The sequence below is a fragment of the Echinops telfairi genome, unplaced genomic scaffold (assembly GCF_000313985.2).
Source record: "Echinops telfairi isolate 266 unplaced genomic scaffold, ASM31398v2 ScPeMD7_7463;HRSCAF=8501, whole genome shotgun sequence".
Taxonomy (NCBI): Eukaryota; Metazoa; Chordata; class Mammalia; order Afrosoricida; family Tenrecidae; genus Echinops; species Echinops telfairi.
Genome location: NW_022111363.1, coordinates 2583772 through 2605491, shown reverse-complemented (window position 1 = coordinate 2605491; position 21720 = coordinate 2583772). Strand labels below are relative to the sequence as shown.

Genomic DNA, 21720 nt, shown 5'->3' with positions numbered 1-21720 from the left:
CAGAGCCAGGAGAGTGCTACTATTTCCAGGGAAGGAGACGGCTGTGGGGCCCCGAGCATGCGGAATGCCTGTGTTGGCTGGCACAGACTGGTCCTGGTCCATACGTAGGACAGGCGTTGGGGTCGGACCTGCAGCTGGCTCAGGGTCTGGGCTCTGCCGCACCTCCTGCCTCGACCCACCTCCTGCCCTTACAGAGCCCTCCTACTGCCTCCAGGGCCTGCCTATGAAGCCTCTGCTGACCCCACCTCACCAGGAGGGCTTTCTGGTCCCCTAGCCCCTGAACTCTGGCCTGCCAGTGGCGGCAGCCCAGAGCGTGGTGGCCATGTGAGGGCTAGTGTCCATGCGGACCCCTTTGAGCGTGTTCCCCACCAACTCATCACGACAGCTTGCAACCCCGCGTGCTGAAACAGCGCCACCAGAGGCCGTCTGCGCTGGTCTCCCTGGTCAGGGAGCCTTGGTGACATCGTGGGTTACGCGTTGAGCTGCTAACCCCCAAGGTCCGCAGTACGAATCAGCCAGCAGCTAGCTCCTTGGGAGGAGGATGAGGTTGCCGACTCCCGTTAGGGCTGTTCTACCCTGTCCTGTGGGGTCGCTGTGAGTCAGAGTCCACTCGATGGCAGGAGTGTTGGAGGAGAAGGGTCCGAGCTTATATTCAACTCACAGTCACTGGGACTCAGCCCTTCAACAGTGAGCACCCCCGTGCTTCGGGGGGATAGACCAACCAGTGGGTACAGGAGCCCTGTGCTGTGGGTGCACCAGAGTGAACTACCGTTCTCCACAGTGGTAATATTTGCAGCGGGTTTTGAAGGTAACTTAGGAGTTTGCCAAGGGTAGAGGGGATTGTCCAGTGGGTGCCAAGCTTGTTGTTGTGCCTGGTCCAATAGCACACATAGTGGGTGCAGCGTTATCACCAGTCTAGGTCTTTGACAGGCCAAGGGGGCAGATGTGTGTGTGTGTGTGTGCGAGTGCAGCAGGCTGGCTTTGGGGAGCTCCCCCTGGGCAATGTGGGGGATGGGCGGAAGGGGAGGAGGGTGCTGGCCAGCCAGGAGGCTCCAGCGGGTGGAGGAGCATGGTTCCAGGCTGCTCTAAGACAGGGAGGGCCGAGGAAGGGCACCTGGGGCGGGACTGGCTTCCTGCCTTCAGACCTGAGCAGCGAATGCTCCAGCCCACTGTAAGTGAGGCACCTGACAGCCAGGGCCCTGCGTCCCCACCCCCAACTGTCTGTCACCTCGCCCTCCAGTTCTGCTGCTTTGCTCCCCTCCTCTCCGCCCCAACCCCCACCCCCACCCCCCCCCCCACGGCTTGTCGCCCTTCCTTTTGCAGTACTAGAGTCACAGGTAAGTGTGGCCAGAAGTCTCTGCACAGAGCCTCCCCCTCCCCCGGCCTCATCTTTCTTGCTCTGAACAGCTGGTTTCAGCTACTCACCTGCCACCACCAGGGCTCCTCACCACAAGGCAGGATCTACGCGGTGGCCGCTGGTTTGGATTTGGTGGTCTGCTGGTAGGCTGTGGAGGCTCAGCAGAGGGGCTTCCCACCCCCGGACAGAGTCACAGTCTCAGGCCCCACAGGGCAGTCCCACGGGTCTTGTAGGGTCCCTGCGTCAGCATCGACTCAGGGCCGGAGTGTGGTTTGGGGTTTGTGCGTGATTACGAGAGCGGCTGAGCATCCTTGGTGTCTCCAGGGCCGCGTGTTTGGTTTCTGGAGTCCCGGGGAGCTGACACCGTCACCCCCTTTCCTGATGGGGAAGCAGAGGCCCGTGGGCCCTGCCGTGGGTGGCCTCATCAGCCTGCCCCTCTTCCTTGGCAGACAAGCACGAGACGAAGCTGAAGGGTGTCATCTACTTCCAGGCCATCGAGGAGGTCTACTACGACCACCTGCGCAGTGCAGCCAAGGTCAGGGCCGCCTCAGGGTGGGGCAGGGACATCTGGGGGTGGGGGGGACGTGGCCCCCGAGCAAAGCCCTGCAGCACTCATTTCTGCTTTAAAGCTCGTTCCTTGTCCTCTTTAAAATGGTCTCTCCATCTCTCCCTGTGCCCTCCCCCAGAAAAGGCTTTTCAGCTTCACTGTGGTGACTGAGGTACCCCCCCCATAACCAGAACTACCTCACATTAATGCCTCCAGTGCTCTACCAGCCCCTGACCCTTGACTCTCCCCTCAAACCACCCTCCTCCCTCAACCCAGGCCTGAAGGAAGTGGGAGATGTGGGCAGGGCGGGGGCAGGAAGCCCCCAAGCCCAGCCTGGTTCATGCCCCGTGGGGACCGGCAGCAGGTGGGTCTGGGGTGTATGGTCCTCAGAGATTAGATCTGTGGAGTGGACTGGGTAGTGGGACTGAGAAGGCACCCTCCAGCCCACCCACCTGATGCCCCCCATCCCTGGTCACCATTCCTCTGGGCGTAGCACCCTCTGTGGCTCAGCACTTGGGGTCTGGTTCTCTTAGGGTACACTCAACCTGGGCCGATGTGGGCTGCTGGGGTCTTGGCCTGAGCTCCAGGCTTCCTGGGAGTGAGGTGCGGTGGGGTGGAAGATGGCAGGTATCTGCCCTCTCAGACCCTGTCCTTCCCCCACCCTCGGCAGAGCCCAAACCCAGCCCTCACTTTCTGCGTGAAGACCCATGACCGGCTGTACTACATGGTGGCCCCCTCTGCAGAGGCCATGCGCATCTGGATGGATGTCATTGTCACCGGGGCTGAAGGCTACACCCAGTTTATGAACTGACACCACAGGCCTCCCTGGACCCTTGGGCTGGTCCTGCCACCCATGCCCAGCCACCTGCTGCTCTGCCAACTCTTAAGATGGTCACACAGTGGACCCTGGCCTGAAAGGGGGAGTGGAGCCAGGCCTCCGAGACCTGTGCTGTAGGGTGGGAGGCTCCGTTCAGGGGTCCCGGACTTCAGCCCCATGAGAACCAGCCCAGAGATGATAGGTGGGGAGGGGCCTCTCCTGCCTCCTGGACCCTGCGGTAACCAGAGTGAGGCCAGGCACCCCAGAGAGGGTCTCCCGCTCAGAGCTGGCCCTGCCTCTGTAAGGGACACACTGGTCTGATTCCGCCAAAGATCCCTGCCTGCTTCAGCTCCCTGCTGTGCAGTCCCTCAGGAGCTGACAGCACATCCAGAGTGGGGGCAGCTCAGGCCGCAGTGTTCCCAGCCCCACCCCACCCCATCCTCCGCCCACCTTTTTTTAACTCAAGGGCCAGAGACAGCAGCGTGTCAGCCTGGAGCTCCCAGCCCCATCCCTAGTTGTGGACCCAGCCCCGTGGTCCCCATAGCGATGGCTCCATCACCATGGTTACATGTTGCCGTGGCGTTGGGGCTTGGCATCCACTTCAGCCTGACGGTCTGTGCCACCATCTCTCCAGCCATTCCCCTGGGCCCCTTCCCCGGGCTCTTGCCTGTCTCAGGGCCCCTCCCCGCCCACTCCCACTCGTGCCTTGCTCAGGGCCAGAAGGGAGAGCGAGCGAGCGAGTGAGCGAGGGAAGGAGCGAGGGAACTCGGGAAGGCCTTCCTTGCTCCTGCACAGGGCTGAGCTTCTGCCCAGTGGCTCCCCACGGGGAAGCCTGCTCCAGAGAGGAGTGAAGACAGGAGCTGGCGCTCTGGCCCACTCTCCCCTCCTCCCAGGAAGGTGATGGGAAGGGACAGCCGGCCAGCGAGCTGCCCCGCACGCCTTAACACTAACCCTCTTCCCTTGCCCTTCCCCAGCACCAAGGCCCGTGGCTGTCTAGGCCTGGGCTGGGGGGTTTCAGTATTTGTAAGCATTTCAGCAGAACAATAAAGCATTTGGAGTACATGAGTGACTGGAGCCACGGTTGGGTAGGGTGTGAGGCAGTGTGTGTGTGTGTGTGTGGGGGGGGTACTTGCTGTGTTTCTACCCTAGTGACCTGTGACCTCAGGTGCATGGGCGTGCAGGATTTAAAGGGGCAAGAGAAGAGGCAGGAGCCGGTAGAGGCTCAGGCAGAGGTTTAATGGGTTTGAGTGCTGGTGCCAGATGAGAAGTGAGCACGGACAGGGTGCTGTGGTCACCACCACCATAGCAGGAGGTGGGGCAGGAGGGCAACCGCCAGGCAGTGGGGTTCCCAGAGCGCTGGCCAGGCCCCCGAGGTCAGCCGGTCGCCATAGCGGTCCAGGAGCATCAGAACCACTCCGTTTGTCCAGCCAAACCCCTCCTGTAGAAGAGGGGTTTGGCTGGCAGCCTTGGCCTCCTGGGGGTGGGATTTACCCAGGGCCTGACCCGCCCAGCCCAGCCCAGGGACCTGCCTGCAGGGGAGGGGGTGGGAAATGGACCCAGAGATCCCTGGGAGAGTTCACCACCTGCCCCTCACCTGGACTTCATACTCGCCCCCGCCTCCTGGTTGTCCACCACTGCTGACGTCGTACTGGGGAGCAAGGGGAAGGGCTACAGGTCAGGCAGACGCCCTGCCCCAGTCTGATGGAAAGCAAGGGTGGCAAGGAATGGGGGGACATCCCATCTAAAGAAGCCGGCTGGGCTCCTGCAGTGCCCCAGAGTGACCACTGGGGGCCGTCACCATCCTTGGCTTGCTGGCGTGGGCTCTGCGTGTGTTGCCGGTCCCGGGTCAAGCACTCACCTTCTCGTACATGGCCGACGTTTTGGAGTAGACGTCGAAGTTGGTGCGAATCCAGTTCTGGGCCAGTTGGAAAGCCACTTCCTGGGCCCGGGGTGAGGATGACTTGGCCAGACCTAGATCCCCAGCCGAGGCAAACCCTGAATCTCCAGGACCTGCCCACCCCCACCGCTCCCCGGGGGAGCAGGGGAGGGAAAGAAGTCCCTACAGTCAGGCAAACAGGAGAGGACCTTGGTGCTGGCCCCGTGGGAGGCTGTGAGCTCCAAGGATCGGATCGAGAGAGGCGTATGTGGACCCCAAGTGCTCTGGGCACGCCTCCCCGGCCCCGGGGAGGAGACCCGCTCACTCTACAGCCAGGGGTCAAGGCCCGGCATGCAGCCTCCACCCCTGCCCTGCTGCCTCCCTACCTCGGATGACCAGGTCCTGCAGTGGGGCCCAGGCATTGGGAAAGTCCCACTGCTGGCCTGAGTTGTTCAGAGAGGTCGGGATCCCGTGCTTGAAGGTCAGGATCTGGGTGTCCTAGAAGGTTCCAGACAATGCCATGTCTGGTTGGGCTGGATGAGGAGCCAGGTGTCCCCTCCCAGGCCTTCCTCGCCTGGGCTCACAGCTGCCCCCTGATGGCTGCAGTGGGACCCACACCAACGCAGGAGGGGTGGCTGGCTGTGATTCGTGGAGGTCCCGCTGCCCAGGGTCAGAGGGCACAGGCCATTCCACCTCTGCGTCCAGTCCCCACCCTTGGTGGCCCCTTCACCTCCAGGTATTTCAGAGCCTTGTCCACCACAGCCGGGTCAGAGAAGCAGCCGGCCCAGAGGGGCGTGAGGTTGGAGGGGTAAAACTCCCTGTTCTTCTTTCCACTCTCCAGGTCGTGGTCAAACCAGGCGCCCCTCTCCGAGTCCCACAGCACGGCCTCCAGGGCGGCCAGGCGCTGGGCTCGCTGGCTTCTGTACTTGGCGGCTTGGGCCTCATTGCCTGGGGGGGTCGGGCCGTCAGACCCCAGCAACCAGGGTCCTGGCCATTGGCCGGTCCCTGGGAGGGGTCTACTCTGGCCTCCTGCCCTGGACTCCTTCCCAGGGCTGAGCAGTCCTCCCCGGGACCCGCAGCATGCCTCTCTGGGGCTGCTACCTTCCAGCCACTGCCATCCCAAGGCACTGCGGCACAGAGTGGGGCTGCCCCAGATTTCCCGGCTGCCGTTCTGCGTGAGCTGACTGCCTGCACCGTCCATCTCCCCCTCCCACCCCCAGGCGAGGAGCGCTTCGCCGCTGTGCCACCGGGGATTTTAAAAAAGAGAACTCCCTGCCATCAAGTCATGCCGACTCACAGCGAGCGGATTGGACAGGGTCGAAGAACCGCCCCTGTGGGTTTCTGAGGCTGTAACTCTTGATGGGCTAGAAAGAAAGGCCTGTCTGTTTCCCTAGGAGCGGCTGGTGGTTTCAAACGGTGGACCTGGCAGAGTCCAGTCCAATGCGTCACCACTACGCCACCAGGGATCACAGCCCCTGGGATCTCCTGAGCACATGGCTGCCACACTCCCAGCGTCTCCACTGGTCTCTTCCTGGGTGGGGCCTCTGGGCCGTATGGTCTCCAGACACCCGAGGGGCAAGGGGGTGCCTGGAGCCCGGATGTGTGTGGAGGACGTCTGGCAGGTGCCCGAGAAGCTCGAGAGGCCCCATGGGAAGGGAGAGGGAAGGGAAAGGGGGGCCCCACCAGCACCCTTGCCGGGAGCACAAATGCTAGGTTTGAGCACGCTGAGAAGCTGGTCACCCCAGGGTTCCACCTCTGGTTCAGCATCCAGGCTGAGGCGCTCACCCAGCCTGGAGTAGAAGTTGCCCAGCAGCCCCTCTGCCTGGCACAGGAAGCTGTTGAGGTCCACAGGAACCAGCTTGCTGGTCCGGATGCTGCTGAGCCGGCTGCTGGAGAACCAGCGGGACGAGAAATCCCAGCCCGACTCAGCCCCTGCCTTCAGTTCGGCCCACAGAGCCTCCCGGGCACCTGTGGACACAGAGCAGGCGCCCACCAGTGCTGGCAGCTGGGCCTGGCCTCCGCCGTTAGGGGATGCCGCGCCCATGACCGCTCACCTTCCGGCACGGTGTCCGCTAGCTCAGCATCTTTGCTGTAGGACTCGGGCCTGGCGAGGAGGGGTGAGCACTGGAGTCTGGAATGTCCTGACCCCTGTCTCCTGGCCTCGCAGCCTCTGAGTGGCCAGCCTCTCCTCTCACTCCAGCTCGGACTAAACCACCTGCCCTCCCTCCCAGGGGGGTCAGACACGGTATTTAGGGGCCGGCGCCTTCTCACCTGGGACCCCCATAAGGAACGTAGTAGCGATTCAGGGTGTGGCTCTTCCCCCCGACACTCACGTTGATGCTCCTCTTCTCCGCCCAGAAGTTCAACTCCAAGGCCAGGGTTTCAATGTTCTCCCTGGAGAGCAGACACCTCCTCAGCCCCGGCCCCTCAGTCCTGGGAGAGCCCACGAAGCCCTGCCCCTGGGCTGGTGGGACTGGGGGGCAGGGTGGCAGGACGCACTGCAGGAAGGCGATGTCGTTGGTGTGGGTCAGGTAGCGGTCCATCATGAGGGTCAGGAGCGGGGGCTGGCTCCGCTGCAGGTAGTACACTCGCCCGCCATTGGGGATGTGGCCGTAGCTGCCAAGAGGGAGGCTTGCTGAGATGCCGTTGGCCGTGGCCAGAGCCGAGGCCAGCCCCCAGCCTGACACCTGCTTCTCTCCTGCTCACGTGTTCACCAGGTCCAGGAAGTTCCGCAGCATGCCCTTCACCGTCTCCGGCATCTCGGAGAGGAGCAGGCCCTCCATCACCCAGTAGGAGTCCCTGAGGGAAGGGACAGCTCAGACCTCCTGAGCTACCTTGCTCAGGACACCCTGGGTCCTTGGTTCCCTGTCCCGCTGGCCCTGTAGCCCCTGCCCTCCCCCAGGCCCCTGCCGCACCCACCAGTAGTAGAACTCCACGAATCGGCCGCCGGGCACCACAAAGGGGTGTTTGGAGTAGATCAGAGAGAACCAGTCCGGGTGACTGGAGACCTCCGGCTTCATCTGCGAGCCAGTGAGGCAGACTTATCTGTCTGGTCAGCACTGTCCGCCCCACCTCCCACCTGCCGGCTTCCAGAGTCTAAAGGGGAATTGTTGATCGCTACAGGAAGGGGTATCGCGCTCCACTGCTCAGTTGGACTGGCACTTGGCACACAGCAGCTGTCTGGATCCAGGGGAGGGGAGGGCGTTTTCTCCTGGCTCCTGCAGCTCCCCACTTCTCTGCTGTCACCATCAGCCAAGCCCAGGGCACCCCCTCCCAACCCTCCGCCTTAGCTGTGAAGGGCAGCAGAGGTGGGAGCCGAGCCTCAATTGGGGGGGATTCTGTGCATCCCCACCAGGGAGGTTCCCGTGTGTTTGTGTGGAGCAGGGGCTACTAGTGTATATGTGTGTGTGGGGTGTCATCTGATTTGTTATTTCAAGGAAGCCAGGAGCCCTAGGCTGTCCCTCAGGACTGCCGAGACAAGTACCCTCAGTGAAGGAAGGGGCACCGAGTGCCACCCTGCCAGCCTGCACCAGGGCATCAGGGTTAAGGAGGGAGGCCCCAGGACCCACTCGCTGTGCAGCCTTGGGCAAACCCTGCCCTCGCTGAGCGTAGCAACTGTGCCAAGCGCAGCGGTCAGTGCTGTTGTAGCACGGGACAAAGTCCTCCCCTAGGAGCTCAGGGCAGCGGGAGCGAGGGACAGGGGCGGTCTGCCCCGGCAGCCTGGGGAAGGAGGGCTTCCAGGCGGAGTGGGCAGGTGGCAGCACTCCTCAGAAATCTTTCTAGAGAGATTCTGGGCAGCAGTCTGGGCGCCGGTGGAGGTTCTTTACTTATGAAAGGAGGCCCATCTGCACTCCAGGGTCCGCTGGGGGGACCCGCTGAGCACGCCCCCTCCGCCCAGGTGTGGGGCAGCCCTGACTCCAGTACCTTCTTTCCCAGCTTCTTCCAGAGCTGGTGCAGCTCCCCGGCCCAGGCCCGCAGCTTGGTGTCAGAGATATTCTTTAAGAACTGAGGGCTACAAAAGGATGGGTCCCACAGGATTCAGGAGGCAGACCTGCCCCCCTCCACCATCCCTTCCCCCTCTCCTGCTCCATGCCAGGCCTTACCTGTCTTTCCAGTCCCCAGGGGTCCAGGGGTCCAGCTCCTGAGACTTGTCCCGGAAGTGATTGTTGACAAACTCCTGCAGCAGCTGCCGGGGGATGCTGCTGTTGTGTGCCCTGTTCAGGTCCTGGAAGTTGCTCAGCACTTGTTCTGTAAGGCGGTGGCGAGGTGGGGGTGGGGGGTGTCAGCCCCACAACCCGCTCGCTGAGCCAGAGGTGTCTCTGCTTGGCGTTGCCCCCTGACACCTTTGGGTGGAAGTTGCAGGAGCAGGTGGCCCCACTCCTTACCTGGAGCCACGGACAGTGGCATGTCCACAAACTGCTTATCGTCCTGGAAGAGTTTGGCCATCTGAACTTGGTGCAAGAGCTGCCCGTGGCAGTAAATCTGGCTGCGGGGACCATTGGGGACGGGGTTATGGGGGGCATAGGGAAAGAGAGGGCTGGGGTCTGGGCAGACTGGTCAGGGTGCGTCTCCTGGGCACTGGGCAAGGGAGTGAGTCCAGTGTGTGGCTGGCAATGGGGGTAGAGATCCCAGGGCTTGGAGACTGAAGGATCTTCTCATATGCTCAGCAATCCATAGAAGGTCAGGCAAGACTGATCACACAGCTCTCTTGACAAGGGCACCCAGGCAATTGCTCAGGAGGAAACCTCTCCATCATTCCAGACGCAGCCCTCCCCTCATCCACCACAGTCCAGCAGCACCAGCCTTTAACATTCTACCCTCCACCCCCTCCTTCTCCACCACCAGGCTCCACTTCCCAGGCTCCACGGCCCCACCTCACTCTGGTCCCAGCCACACTGCCTGCCTTCCTGGCCCCTGCATGGTGGCCCCTCGGTCCTCACGCTGCTGTTTCCGTGGGCTGCACACCACAAGGGCAGTGATGGAAACCCACCAGCCATTCCGCAGGAGCACGGTGAAGCTGTCTGCTCCTGCGCAGACTTGTAGCCCGGGAAACCCCATGGGACCACTCTAGTTGGAATCAATTGGGCAGTATTGGGTTTGAATTTTGTGGATTTTTTTTCCCTTCCTCTTCTTTTTTAAATATCACTATTTCTCTTGTACTATTTTCTTGTCTATAATGGAGGGTTCGTGAAGGCTCAGGACTGTGGTCAGGACGGCCTCCCAGGAAGCTGGTGGAGTACATTGTGCCTGCTGTCCCGGGAGTGCCCCAGCCACCACAGGTGCGGAGTATCAGGGTTAGGGTTCAGCCTGAGGAATCCTTGTCAGGTGGCCCTTAGCCCTTTCTTGCACCCAGACTAGGGAATCAGACAGAAAGTCTTCTAGAATGATCCTGAGGATAGTCCTGCTCTGTCCAGAGAGCAGCTGGCAGGGCGGGGCGGGCCGGCTCTGCCCAGCATCTTTTCCCAGCCCTGGGCTCCATACAAACCCCGAATCTCTTCCCATTTCACCGAAGGGCTGACTCCCAGCCTTCTGGACCCAGACCTTCCCCCGCTACCTCACCTCCTACCTCTCACAGGGTGGGGGCAGGGCCGCCTGCGATCCGAGCCGCAGGCCCCGCAGTAGCAGCAGCAGCAGGCACAGCACCCAAGTCTTCCCGTGCATGGTGGCCATGGCCGTGGCTGGGAGCGGACAAGCCGGCGCAGGTCCTCAGGCAGCTGAGCCCAGGCCGCCCTGCCTGCCAGCGCAAGCAGCCAAAGTCCGGGCTTTGAGGCGTGGCCACCTGAGGGATCAGCACCTGGTCTCGACATGGCCTGCTGACCCTGCTGCTCTCTTGGAGACCTCTCAGGGCCCCTGTCCAAGCAGAAGCACCAGTCGGCCCGGCCTCTATGGGCACCATCTGCTTAGACCAGTGGTTCTCCACCTCCCTCATGCCGACCCTTTCAGACAGTTCCCAACCATAACATTATTTTCATTACTACTTCATCATTGTCATTTTGCTACTGTTATGAATTAGGTGATCCCTGTGAAAGGGTCGTTCGACCCCCAAAGGGGTCGGGACCCACAGGTTGAGAACTGCTGGCTTAGACCCTGGCCTGTGAGGGGGGGCTGGGAAGGGCACCTGAGGACCAGTGAGACAAGACCACACATCCACAAGCCAAATGCCAGTTACTTGTGTGACCCCATGCCCACCAGCTTAGGTGGCTACCCATTCTCCTGAATTTCAAACAGAAAGCTTGAGTTTCTGTCTTGGGTGTGGTGTGGGCCCCGGAGGCCTGATCAACAAGGAAGTGGAGGGAGGGCTTAGCTGTCTTTTCACCAATACTTGTCTTCATGCCCTGAGTCAACGAGTTCACAGTGACCTTCCTATCTGGCTTCCAGGGACTCTGGCCACTTGCCCTGCCCCACCCAGCCTATGCTGGCCAGGGCCAGGATCCAGTCACATCCAAACGGAGTCTGCTGTGCACCCCTCACTTTTACAGAAGGGAGTTACCCCCCAGAACAGAGCAGCGAAGAGACTAAAAGGAGCCTGGTCTTTACTTCCCCGAAGCCCCCACTTTGTGTGTGTGCGCGCGCACGCGCGCGCACACACACACACCTCTCCTATTCTCCAGCAAGAGGAATTTCTTACTGACCTGTTACCATGAAGTCCAGTGTTTTCTGACCCCAATTCTAGCTCCCAGCCAGCAACCCTTAAATTGCTATCAAATACTCCCAGAAGAGCTTCCCTTAGAGGCGGTTTGTCAGAGAAAGGCTGCTGGCAGAAGGTGAATGAAGACCAGAGTTCTTAGGGCCATGCCACACATCCGGACAAGTATCTCTCCGTTCTGTCTCCTAGTCACCATGGGCTGGAAAGCAACAAACACAACGCACTCCCATGGAGTCGGTGCCGACTCAGCGCGACCTCTAGGACATGGTAGACCTGCCCCTGTGGGTGTTCGAGACAGTAACTCGATGCGAGTGGAAGGCTCATCTTTTTCCTATGGCTGGTGGTTTTGAACTGCTGGCCTATGGGTAGCAGCTCGACTAGTAACCCTTACGCCAGCAGGACCCACCGGGGGTTCGCTGTCCATTGTGGCCGGGGCCCTTTCTGTGCGCACCTGGGATGCTCTCAGCCACACGAATGACACGCCTTTGGCAGATAAGGAAGCTGCTACCCATTGTGAGATGCCATGGTTTTGGTTCCAACTTAGAGTGACCTTATGGGTGACAGAAGGACACACGGCCTGAGCCTGCATCATCTTAACAGTCATTGCTGCGTTTGGGTCAGTGCTCCAGCTAGTGTGTCACACTGTCTCATGGACGGGCTTCTTGTTTGCTGACCCTCCACTTTGCAAGCATAATGTTCTTCTCCAGGGACTGGGCTCTCCTGATAACGTGCCCAAGGTACGCAAGACACAGTCTTGCCATCTTTGCCTCTAAGGAGAACTCTGGCTGTATTTCTCCCAATTGTGCTCCCGCCCAAATATGTGTCAACCTGGCTGGGCCCTGATCTCAGTGATTTGGCAGTTATGTAACCATCCCCCAGAAGGCACAGGGATCTGATCTGATGTAATAAGGGGTTAAAGGGAAGCAGCACCTTCCCCCATCACATCCCTGACCCAGTGTCAAAGAGTTTCTCCGGGGCGTGGCCCCTGTCACTTTTATCTATCAAGAGAGAAGAGGCAGAGAAATAAGGAGCGTGAGAGGGACCTATCATGACCAACAATGAAGAAAGGGAGCAGAGCTTGTCCTTTGGACCCAGAGTCTCTGCTCTGGGAAACTCCTGGACCCCTGGGATGATTGGTGACAAGGACCTTACTCAGAACTAGCTGACAGAGAGAGCCTTCCCCTGGAGCCAGCACCCTAAATTTAGACTTCTCACCACCTACACTGTGAGAGACTACATTTCTGTTTGCTAAAGCCACCTGCCTGCGGTGTTTCCATTGCGGCAGCCCTGCTAACGAAGACACCTTCACGGGCAGGTTTGTTTGTCCGTTTGCCAGTCTATGCTACGGTCAGTATTCCTTGCCAACCCTCGTAATCCAAATGCATCAACCCCCTCTAACTCATTGCCCAGCTCTCACGTGTGCGTGAGGGGATGGCACGTATGTGCCGTCGCTTGGGTCAGGCCCGCTTTTGTCCGCATGACATGCTTGCTTTTTACCACGTCAGAGAGAACTGCTGTAAGCTGACTGGCCCCGCGCAGTGCATTGATATCTTGGCTGTGTTTCCATGGGCATTGATGGCGAATCCAAGTAAAATGAAATCCAGGACAACTTCAGTATCCACTGATGGCAATGTTGCTTCATTGGTCCAGTCATGAATGTTTTGCTTTGTTACGCCGAGGCATACAAAGTCTCCGCTGTTCATCAGCAAGTGCTTCGCGGCCTCTTCGATTTCAGCAAGGTCACCTGCATGTCCCGGCTTGTTACTAAAGCCTCCTACGACCCTGAGGAGGCCTTCGTCCCCATCTAGTCCAGGGTCTTGGACTGTCTGCTCAGCGTGCACGTTGACTACGTGTAGCGAGAGGATACAATCCTGAGTTTAACCTGTGCAGTCTCACCTTCTGTTCAAACACCCGTCTCTTAGTCTGTGTGCAAGTTAGCACATTTTTCGCAGCGCTATCTGTAATTTGCTATGACCCACATGGCGGAATGTCTTTTGTAGTCAAACACAGGGGAACATCTTCCCAGTAGTCTCTCTGCTTTCAGCCAGCAGCGATTTGACAATGGAAGCACAGCTCTACACTCTCTGCTGAGTTTGGCATGAACTTCTGACAGGTATTGTTGTAGGCATCTTAAAAATCTGTCCTCAGCATCTTTTTACTCCCATGCGACACGGGGGTGCCGTCTCCGACTTCCCGCCTTCTCCAGAGCCCCTTTCTTTGGACTGGGCATGGATGTGGACCTCTTCCAGCCGGTTGACCGGGTAGTCGCTGTCCAAAGTTCTTGGCGTGAGTGAGTGAATGCATGTGTTCAGTATCGCATCCCTTTGATGCAACATCTCGGTTTTGCTCCAGTCTCATCAGGGTAGCTTGGACCTTGCTCAGTACCATGGGTTCTCGACCACACTGACTGTGTGTTCCTTCCCTCTTCATTTGATGTTTCCAACATTGTTCGATTTTGGGCCCGTAGTATTTTTCCAGAATTGCCTCCCGAGGTTTGATTTTTTTCTCTTCGGTTAGCTCAGCCTGAGGAACCCCGAGTGCGCATGGGCTGCTCTTTGGTTTCTGACCCCACGCCACACCGACTGGGCCTGGTGCCAATGAGGAAGGGGCAGAAGCTGAGCTCAGGGAGGTGCATTTTCCCAGGTCCAGTCAGATCCCAGGACAGTTCTGCAGGGGTGGGGGCAGGCGCACAGAACGTTCCCCCTTAGACCTGAAGGGGGTGCACTGTGCAAGGAGCCAGCCCCCCTGGCCTCCATAGAGGAGGTGGTGGGGCAGTGAGAGGAGGGAGAGCTCTCCGGTGGGCTGGAGGAGAGAATCCTACAGGGGGGAACTGTGGGGGCTCAGCGCCATGGGACTGGACCCGAGGCAGTCTTACCCCCTCTTTCCCCGAGGCAGGCCGACCGCCCCGCCGGGCCTGGGGCATGACTCTGCCTCAACTCACTGCCATCCAGTCCATCGGTCCTGACTCCTGGCAACCCCGCGGATGGAGAAAAGTGCCCTTGTGGGTTTCCAAGACTGTAGCTCCATTTTTAAAGGGTTTTTTTTTGAACACATATTTATAAACATGTAATTCACATTGCATTACAATTCAACAGTTCAATCACAATCATCACCACAATCAATTTTAGAACGCTTTCTTCATTCTTGTCTTCATCATTACTAGCTCCCTACTTCCCCTCCATCTCCCCTGCCGTATCCCCTGGGAACCACTGATTCAGGCATTTACCTATTGTGAATTTCATATACAGAAAGACAGACAGAAAAGCTAACATTCGACTGTCTCTATTTGCCTCTCTTGCGCTTCGTATACTGGAAAATATACAAAAACAGTAAATATGTTTTTTTAAAGGAAGAAAAGACCAACAACAACATTAAAATAAATCAGTGGAAAAAAACCTCTGTCAAGGAAAAACAAAACAGGAAATATTAAAAATAAGAACAAATTTAAAATGGGTCAAAAGAGAGATCCAAAGATCAGGTATTACATTCTAACCCATTTACATCTGCCATAATAGAGTTTACCATAGTCTCTACCTGATAGCAAGGTTATTCACCTTCCTTGACTGTGATCACAGGAGGCTTACTCCATGCGGGATCCTGCAATTGGATTTGGGGTTCCCACTGTCCACCCTAACATTATGCATATTGAATACTCACAATCTCAGGTACTGTTCCCTCCGTCGGATTTGGATGTTGTTTATCATCCTTGGATCACACAGGCAGGTGTGCTTCTTCCATGTGGACTTAGGTGATGCCTCACTTAGATGGTTACTTGTCCTAAGACAAGACCCCAGACACTGTTTTTTTGAATCATTTTAATGAGGGCTTGTGCTGCTCTTATCACAATCCATACCTACATCCATGCAGACACTATTCTTGCTGATAGCCAGGCACCATCTGCTGTCTTCACCACCCTTTGCTGAAGTACCCATCTCTCCAGGGATCTCCTCATGAGGGTGAGCATCGAGCAAGGACAAGTCATAAGAACTAATTGCTTTTGGATTGGGGCTACAATTAAATGTAAGCCCAGCATCCACTCATTTGTCTCTGGTTTACGTATGTCTCTGGTTTACTTTTTTTTTTTTTTTTTTCTGGTTTACTTTAGAGGTTGCATGATCACTTTATGACAGAGAATATTATCATCCCCTGGGAGCATAAGGTAATTCTACTGATAGTGTCACTAGTTTACCCAATGGTACAGAGTTTAACATACTGTTGAGAAAATATACAAACATAGACTGGCTCTGAGCCGCAATCCATCAGTTGTTGATTTGTGTAGACTAAACTCTTACACGATTGGGCACTATGTACATTGACCATGGGAGTTGGTGATAACGGGGAAATTTCCAGTAACATTCATTCACAAGGGCAGTATCTTGCCTATCAGATTAATACATGTAAGGCAAGGAGGGCATTAAAGTAGTAAATAGGTGGTGTTTCTGGGCCACCTTTCATTGGGTACCCACCAAGCCAGGGACCTTGACCAAGGCCCAGTGACCCCCAATTCCGCAGCCTTGGGGTGGCAGTTATCTGTTTCTTCTTAAGACCAAACACCCCCTCCCTTACTGAGGGGTTGTGGGGAGGAGATGAGCCAATCAGGGTGCAGGGTAGCAATGATGAAACATATAACTTTCCTCTAGTTCTTTAATGCTCCCCCCGCCAATATCATGATCCCAATTCTACCTTACAAATCTGGCAGGAACGGAGGATGTACATTGGTACAGATAGCAACTGGAAACACAGGGAATCCTGTATAGATGACTCCTTCAGGACCAGTGGTGAGAGGGGCGATGCCTGGAGGGTGGAAGGAATGTGGGGTAGAAAGGGGGAACCAATTACAAGAATCTAAATATTGCCTCCTCCCTGGGGGATGGACAGCAGAGAAGAGGGCAGAGGGAAACATCGGACAGGGTAACTTATGACAAAACTATAATAATTTATGAATTATGAAGGGTTCATGAGGGAGGGGGAGTGGGGAGGGAGGGGAGAAAATGAGCAACTGATATTAGGGGCTAGAGTGGGAGGCAAATGTTTTGAGAATGATGAGGGCGACAAATGTGCATATGTGCTTGACACAATGGATGTCTGTATGGATTGTGATGAGAATTGTACGAATCCCCAATAAAATAATTAAAAAAAAAAAAAGACCAAAACACCAGGGAGTCTTAAGTCCAAAGGCTACAGGTAAGTTTGAGGTCGAGCCCAGTTCATTCAGTGGGGTTTCCACACCACATCGAGTCCTGCTGGGGTGGCCTATGAAGGATGCCACATTTCCCGAAAGGACAGGAAGCTAAAGTCACCATAGTCCAAGGCCCATGGCCTGGGTCACCAAAGTTTGATCGAAACTAGGTCAAAAGTGCCTAACCAGGAACATAGTACCGGTTCACTCTCCCCTTGATCTTTGCATGACTGTTGAGTTTTCCTTCGTGATGTAAAGTTGCTCCTCCCCATTGACCGCCAACAGAAGTGTAAATACCTCCTCCAGATCATAGGTGCTCCCCTCCCCTGGTCTTAACTTGACTTTCCAGGAAGGAGCACTCTCCCTCCGGTGGGAGGGTCCCTTGATTGGTGAGACCTTCCCCGATGTTTGGTGGCAAATGGATGGTCTTCTCCCCTTCCCCCCCTTTCTTGAATTGACCCCAGCTGAGGTAGTGGATCTTCAGAAGTGCATAGAAGGGGGGTGACGTATGGTTCATGGACCCTAGGCAGGCTCTCTCTTCCTCTGTTTGGGAGGCCGGATTAGAAGATTACACGGCCTGAGAGCAGCAGCCTGCCTGCGTCTCAGGGTTTGTCCTCATAGCAATGAGCTCACCAGTACTTGTCCTTTTGTGATGGGCTAATTTCACTCAGCGTAATAGTTTCCAAGTCCTCCCAGGCCTTGAGGTGTGTCATGGTTTCATGACTGTTTTCAGGGGTGCATAGTATTCCACTGTGTGTGTGTACCAGGGCTTCTTTGTCCATTCTTCTACTGTTGGGCCCTTGGGCTCTTTGTAGGTGCTTGCTCTTGTGGACTGCACTGCAGTGAACCTGGGGTGCACACATCCGTTTGTGTTCTGTCTGTTATTTGAGATATATGCCCAATGTATCCAGATGTATTTCAGGATCACATGGGGTTTCCATTCCCGGTTGCTCTAGGTTGTGCTGTATGAGACTAACTCTTTCTGGGAGTACAAAGCCTCATCTTTCTCCTGAGGAACAACTGGTGGTTTTGAACTTCTGACCTTGCAGTTAGCCCCATATGTTACTCACAACACCACTGGGTCTCCTGGGCCAAGGCTGCCAACCAGTTCACCAACTCTTGTCTTGGCTATTCCAACTCATAGTAGGGTGCACGAGGCTGTCAATCTTTATGGGGGCAGAGAGCTTCCTCTTACTCCATAGGAGCAGCTGGTGGGTTTGAACCACTGATTTTGGAGTTAGCAGCGCAAGGCTTACCTGACAGCACCACCAGAGCAAGCTAAGGGCACCTCAACTTCCCTTCCCCCCCAACTGCTTTGCTCAAATCACCAACACCTGCAGATCAAAACACCGCTTTTTAAAAATCTTTCCGCTGCCTGGCAGGCAGGTTTTCAGGAGCAGCGCGCGCCCAGAGCAGGCCTCCTGAGTCTCTCCGAGGCTGCACGCTTCTTCACTTCTGTAGACGGCTGCAGTTTTTGCAGAAAGGGTAAGGAGAGTGCAGGCAGGCCGGGCACTAGCCTGCTGTGGCTGCCCGGGCAGCCGCCACTCCCCCAGCCTGCCCAGCCCCTTGTTCTCACCTCAGTCACCGTTGCTTCCACTCTGCCCTTGGGGACAGGCCTGCCTGGAAGTCCCTTTGCCACAGCCCAATAGGCTTGCGTGAATATCAGTAGCATTCAGGTGCAGCCAGGGACCCCAACTCAAGTCACCGCCCTTCTTCCCACACAGGCCTTAAGGAGGCTGGGGTTGACCACGTTCGTCAATTTCTATGAGAGAGATTGCCGATCTGAAGTGGGACCTGGGTGACCTGGGCTGGGGACTTGGCTAAGTCATCAGCAAGCAGTGTGGCTTTGGACAAGTCACAAAATCATATCTACGGTTTCTCTGGGTCTCTGGTTCACTTGAGAGACATCATCATCATTTTATGTTGGAGCATATGATCAATTGGGGCATAAGTTAATTTTATTGATCGTGTCATTAACTTAGCCAATAAGTTTTCTCAACACGGCTGAGAAAACAAAATTACACAAGGCCATCTTTTCAGACTACATTACATGAATTGTTGATTTGTACAGATTAAACTCTCAAGTGACTGGCCACTATTTACATGAACAATGGGGCTTGGGGATAGGGGAAAACTTTCAATAACACTCATTCAAAAGGCAGCACTATACTTCCAGACTAATCCATGTGATAAGAAACTAAGGAGAGCATCAAAATAGTACGTTTATAATGATCCCAGACCATCATTCATTGAGCACCTTCAAAGCAAGAGATCTGAGCCAAACTACTAATGACAACCAATTCCATAACCTGGGGATAGCAGTCACCTGCGCTTCTTTCACTAGGGCACTTCAGCCTTACGTCCAAGGGGGGATGCCAGGTCCTTAAATTTGCTACAGGTGAGTTTGGAGTAAAGCCCCGTTCACTTAGAGGAGTTTCCAAATAGGATTCTTCAGGTGTGGACAATGAAGAATGTGTGTGTCTCGAAAAGACAGAATCTATACGGACAGCCTGCCAATCCCACTGCTCTGTGGGTTTCCAAGACAGTCGGTTTTTACGGGAATAGGAAGCCTTGAAATGGGACCGACTTCTAAAGGAAGCCAGTGGCTTTCCCAGGCTCCTTTGCAGGTCCCACTCCTGGCTAATGAGATCCAGGGAAGTCATTGGGAGCGACTTTTGGGAAATCTCCTAAAATGGGGAAGGCTCAGCGGGCGTTACTGTTTTCCCTCACCCACTTCTCCAGGGCCTCTTGAACCCGAGAGGGAAAGGGTGTGCATAATTGGGCAGGGCAGAGAGATGGCCGGGCCTGGGTATCAACTTTGAGTTCAATCAGCCCTGAGGAAAACACACTCCGCAGCAGCTTAATGACAACAGTGGTGACGAGGGCCTGCTCTGTGGTGCACATGGCCCGACAAGTCGGAAGCAGCTCAGAGGCACCTAACAACAGCGACAGTTGCCTACGCCAGCCACTTGCCGATTTCTGTCCCTCTTAGCCAGTGGTCAGCCAATTGACTCCGACACCTGGTGGCCCTGTGTGTCAGAGGAGACATCTGCTTCTCAGGGTCAGCAATGGACCGTCAGGCCTTTCTTCTGCGGTGCCTGAGGCTGAACTCAAACTCCAATCTTTGCATTAGCAGGCAGGTGTTGAACTTCAGCACCACCCAAGGGCGGCCACCCTGTCCCTTACAGATAAAGGTCACTTCTAACGGATCCTCTTCTAATAATCCTGGATATCCTCCTGAGAGGCCTTCTGAGCAGCCCAGGTTCCTTCCTGCCCAGGATCTTGCCAGCAAGTCCTCACCCCCAGGACCCTGGTAAGGCGCCTTGGGGTCCCTCCGCCCTGAGTGGGCGGACCCTTCTCACAGCGGCACTCTCTCTCAGGGACTTTCAGGAAGAGCGAAAAGATCAGGGACAAAGTAGACGAAGGTGTCTCTTACCGCTCTAGTTCTTTGCACATTTCATGATATGATTTGACTTTGTCTTCTCGAGCTGCCCTTTGAAATGGTCTCTTCAGCTCTTGGACTTCATCGTTTCTTCTCTTTGCTTTAGCTACTCTGACCGAGAGCAAGTGTCAGTCTTTTCTGCCAGCCACTTTGATTTTTCTTTCCCGTCTTTTTATGCCCTTTTGCTTTCTCCCTGGCCGATGTTCTCGATGTCCTCCCACAGCTCAACGGGTCTTCGAGGCAGCAAACCTGCTCGTGAGATGTTCTCGAAGTAGGTAACATCTACGAACGTTGGCGTTGTCAAGGGTTCCGTCTTGCTTGGCGCTACAATCGGTTCTCGTGGGAGCAGCAGCCAGGAACTCAGACGACGGCTTGCATTGGTCAAAGCCGCTGCACGGGTCTTCTTGAAGGTGTTGAAAAGCCAAGCGGTCACTCTGAGGATGAAGGCGCACCTGACTCAAGCAAGCATGGCATTGTCAATGGCCTCCTCCGCCTGTGAAAGTTGGACACTGAACACGGGGGCCTGGGGAATGGATGCGTTTGAATCGTGGTGCTGGGAAGGAGCTGGGCAGTATTCTGGACTGCTGCAAGGATAAGCCAAGCTGTCTTGGAAGAAGTTGGGCGAGAGTACTCCTTAGAAGTAAGGATGGCAAGACTCCGACAGACTGTGGACATCTTGTCAGGAGAGACCAGTCCCTGGAGAAGGCCATCGTGCTTGGTAAAGTAAAGGGACAGCGAAAAAAGCAAGGCCACAAGGTGATGGACTGGCCCCGTGGCTCCAGCACAGGAACAGTGATGAGGCTGGCGCAGGAGAGGGGGTGGGGGGTGGGGGGTGTCCTTTTGCTGTGCACGGGCCGCTCTGGGTCGGAAACGACTCCACGGCCCCTCCCCACTACAGCCTCAGTTAATACAAATTCCCAACAATGACTCTTCGTCATATTCGCCAGATATAAACATATGAGGGGCTCCAAAACGTTTACAGAAGGACTCGATAGCAGATTTTCCCCTCGAACTTTTTGAGACCCCTTTATATAAATGAGAGGGAAAAAGAAGAAGAAAACCCCCACAAGAGCAACATAAAACAAAAGCTCGTCACTGTGAGTTGGTTCTGAGTCACGCGACCCTGGAGGACAGAGGGTTGCCCGGCCGCCATCGTCAAAGCAGCAGACCGGGGCCGCGTATGTCGAACAGTAGACACCACCGCACTAGAGGTGCACACAGAGTTACCTGGCCGACTCTTACCCACACGATTCCATTCACACCAAGCCCAAAGCAGCTTCCTGCAGCGCCCTGTGCAGGACGTACGGGGGGCGGGGGAAGCAAGCAGACGCTCTCCCTTATGGGGAACAAACATCAGTCTTAGGGACCAGAGGCGGGGGTGGGGTCTCCAGCTCAAGCGATGGTGAGCACCTACGCTCACCACCTCCTCACCGTCTTCTCCGCAGAAACCTGCCCCAGACCCCCGACCGCTCTTCCTTCTGTGGCAAACCTTTCCTGGCAGCAGAGAGGTGGAGATGGAACATAACCTGTCCACTGAAAACAGCACTTCGAGCTTCTAAGGTGCTGGCAAAATTCTGAGGGGGCCTGGTGGCAGAGCGGTTCTGCATTGGGCTGTGATCTGAAAGTTTGGCCGTTTGAAACCACCAGTCGCTCTGCAGGAGAAAGATGGGGTGTTCTGCCCCCCGCCCCAACAGTTACAGTCTCAGAAACCCACAGGGGCAGTTCTGCCCTGTCCTGGAGAGAGTCGGAATTGACTCGCTGGCATTGGGTATGTGAGGTTGGCAATGTTCTAGTTCACAATGAGATGTCAGCTTTGCAATTTGCCTGTTAAACGCCAGTGTCCGTCTTCCCGCCCC

The 21720-nt window shown here is 56.3% G+C and overlaps 2 protein-coding genes across 13 annotated transcripts in view; one reads left to right on the top strand and one right to left on the bottom strand.

Moving 5' to 3' along the window:
• Nucleotides 1-3783, top strand: part of PHLDB1 (pleckstrin homology like domain family B member 1) — a 53561-nt gene extending 49778 nt beyond the window's left edge. For 7 of the 11 annotated variants that reach the window (XM_045283547.1, XM_004712779.2, XM_045283549.1 and 4 more), the window contains 3 exons: nt 1807-1892; nt 2044-2076; nt 2575-3783. In XM_045283547.1, the coding sequence (XP_045139482.1) occupies nt 1807-1892; nt 2044-2076; nt 2575-2715 (260 nt within the window). In that variant the 3' untranslated portion in view covers nt 2716-3783. The remainder of the gene's footprint in view (nt 1-1806; nt 1893-2043; nt 2077-2574) is intronic. The other 4 variants (XM_004712780.2, XM_045283551.1, XM_045283548.1 and 1 more) reach the window with 1 other exon arrangement.
• A 155-nt stretch (nt 3784-3938) lies between these two features.
• TREH (trehalase) lies at nt 3939-10296 on the bottom strand. 2 transcript variants are annotated; one of them, XM_004712839.2, is made up of 15 exons: nt 10164-10296; nt 8983-9083; nt 8701-8845; nt 8522-8609; nt 7517-7617; nt 7304-7396; nt 7097-7213; nt 6869-6991; nt 6652-6701; nt 6383-6565; nt 5328-5545; nt 4984-5095; nt 4580-4692; nt 4316-4369; nt 3939-4159 (listed from the first exon to the last, which is right to left on the bottom strand). In XM_004712839.2, the coding sequence occupies exons 1-15, from the start codon at nt 10265-10267 to the stop codon at nt 4013-4015; spliced, it is 1749 nt and encodes a 582-aa protein (XP_004712896.2). In that variant the 5' UTR covers nt 10268-10296; the 3' UTR covers nt 3939-4012. The 2 variants fall into 2 exon arrangements, with proteins under 2 accessions (XP_004712896.2, XP_045139533.1); XM_045283598.1 differs by lacking the exon at nt 6652-6701 and having other exon boundaries at nt 6383-6486.
• Between the last annotated feature and the right edge of the window lie 11424 nt (nt 10297-21720).

Excerpts from the sequence above, each read along its gene's own strand:
- TREH (XM_004712839.2), bottom strand. The coding sequence starts at position 10,267 with ATGGCCACCATGCACGGGAAGACTTGGGTGCTGTGCCTGCTGCTGCTG. Across the intron at positions 6,992-7,096 it reads AACGACATCGCCTTCCTGCA|GGAGAACATTGAAACCCTGG; the intron begins GTGCGTCCTGCC and ends TCTGCTCTCCAG. Across the intron at positions 4,370-4,579 it reads CGTCGGCCATGTACGAGAAG|TACGACGTCAGCAGTGGTGG; the intron begins GTGAGTGCTTGA and ends CTTGCTCCCCAG.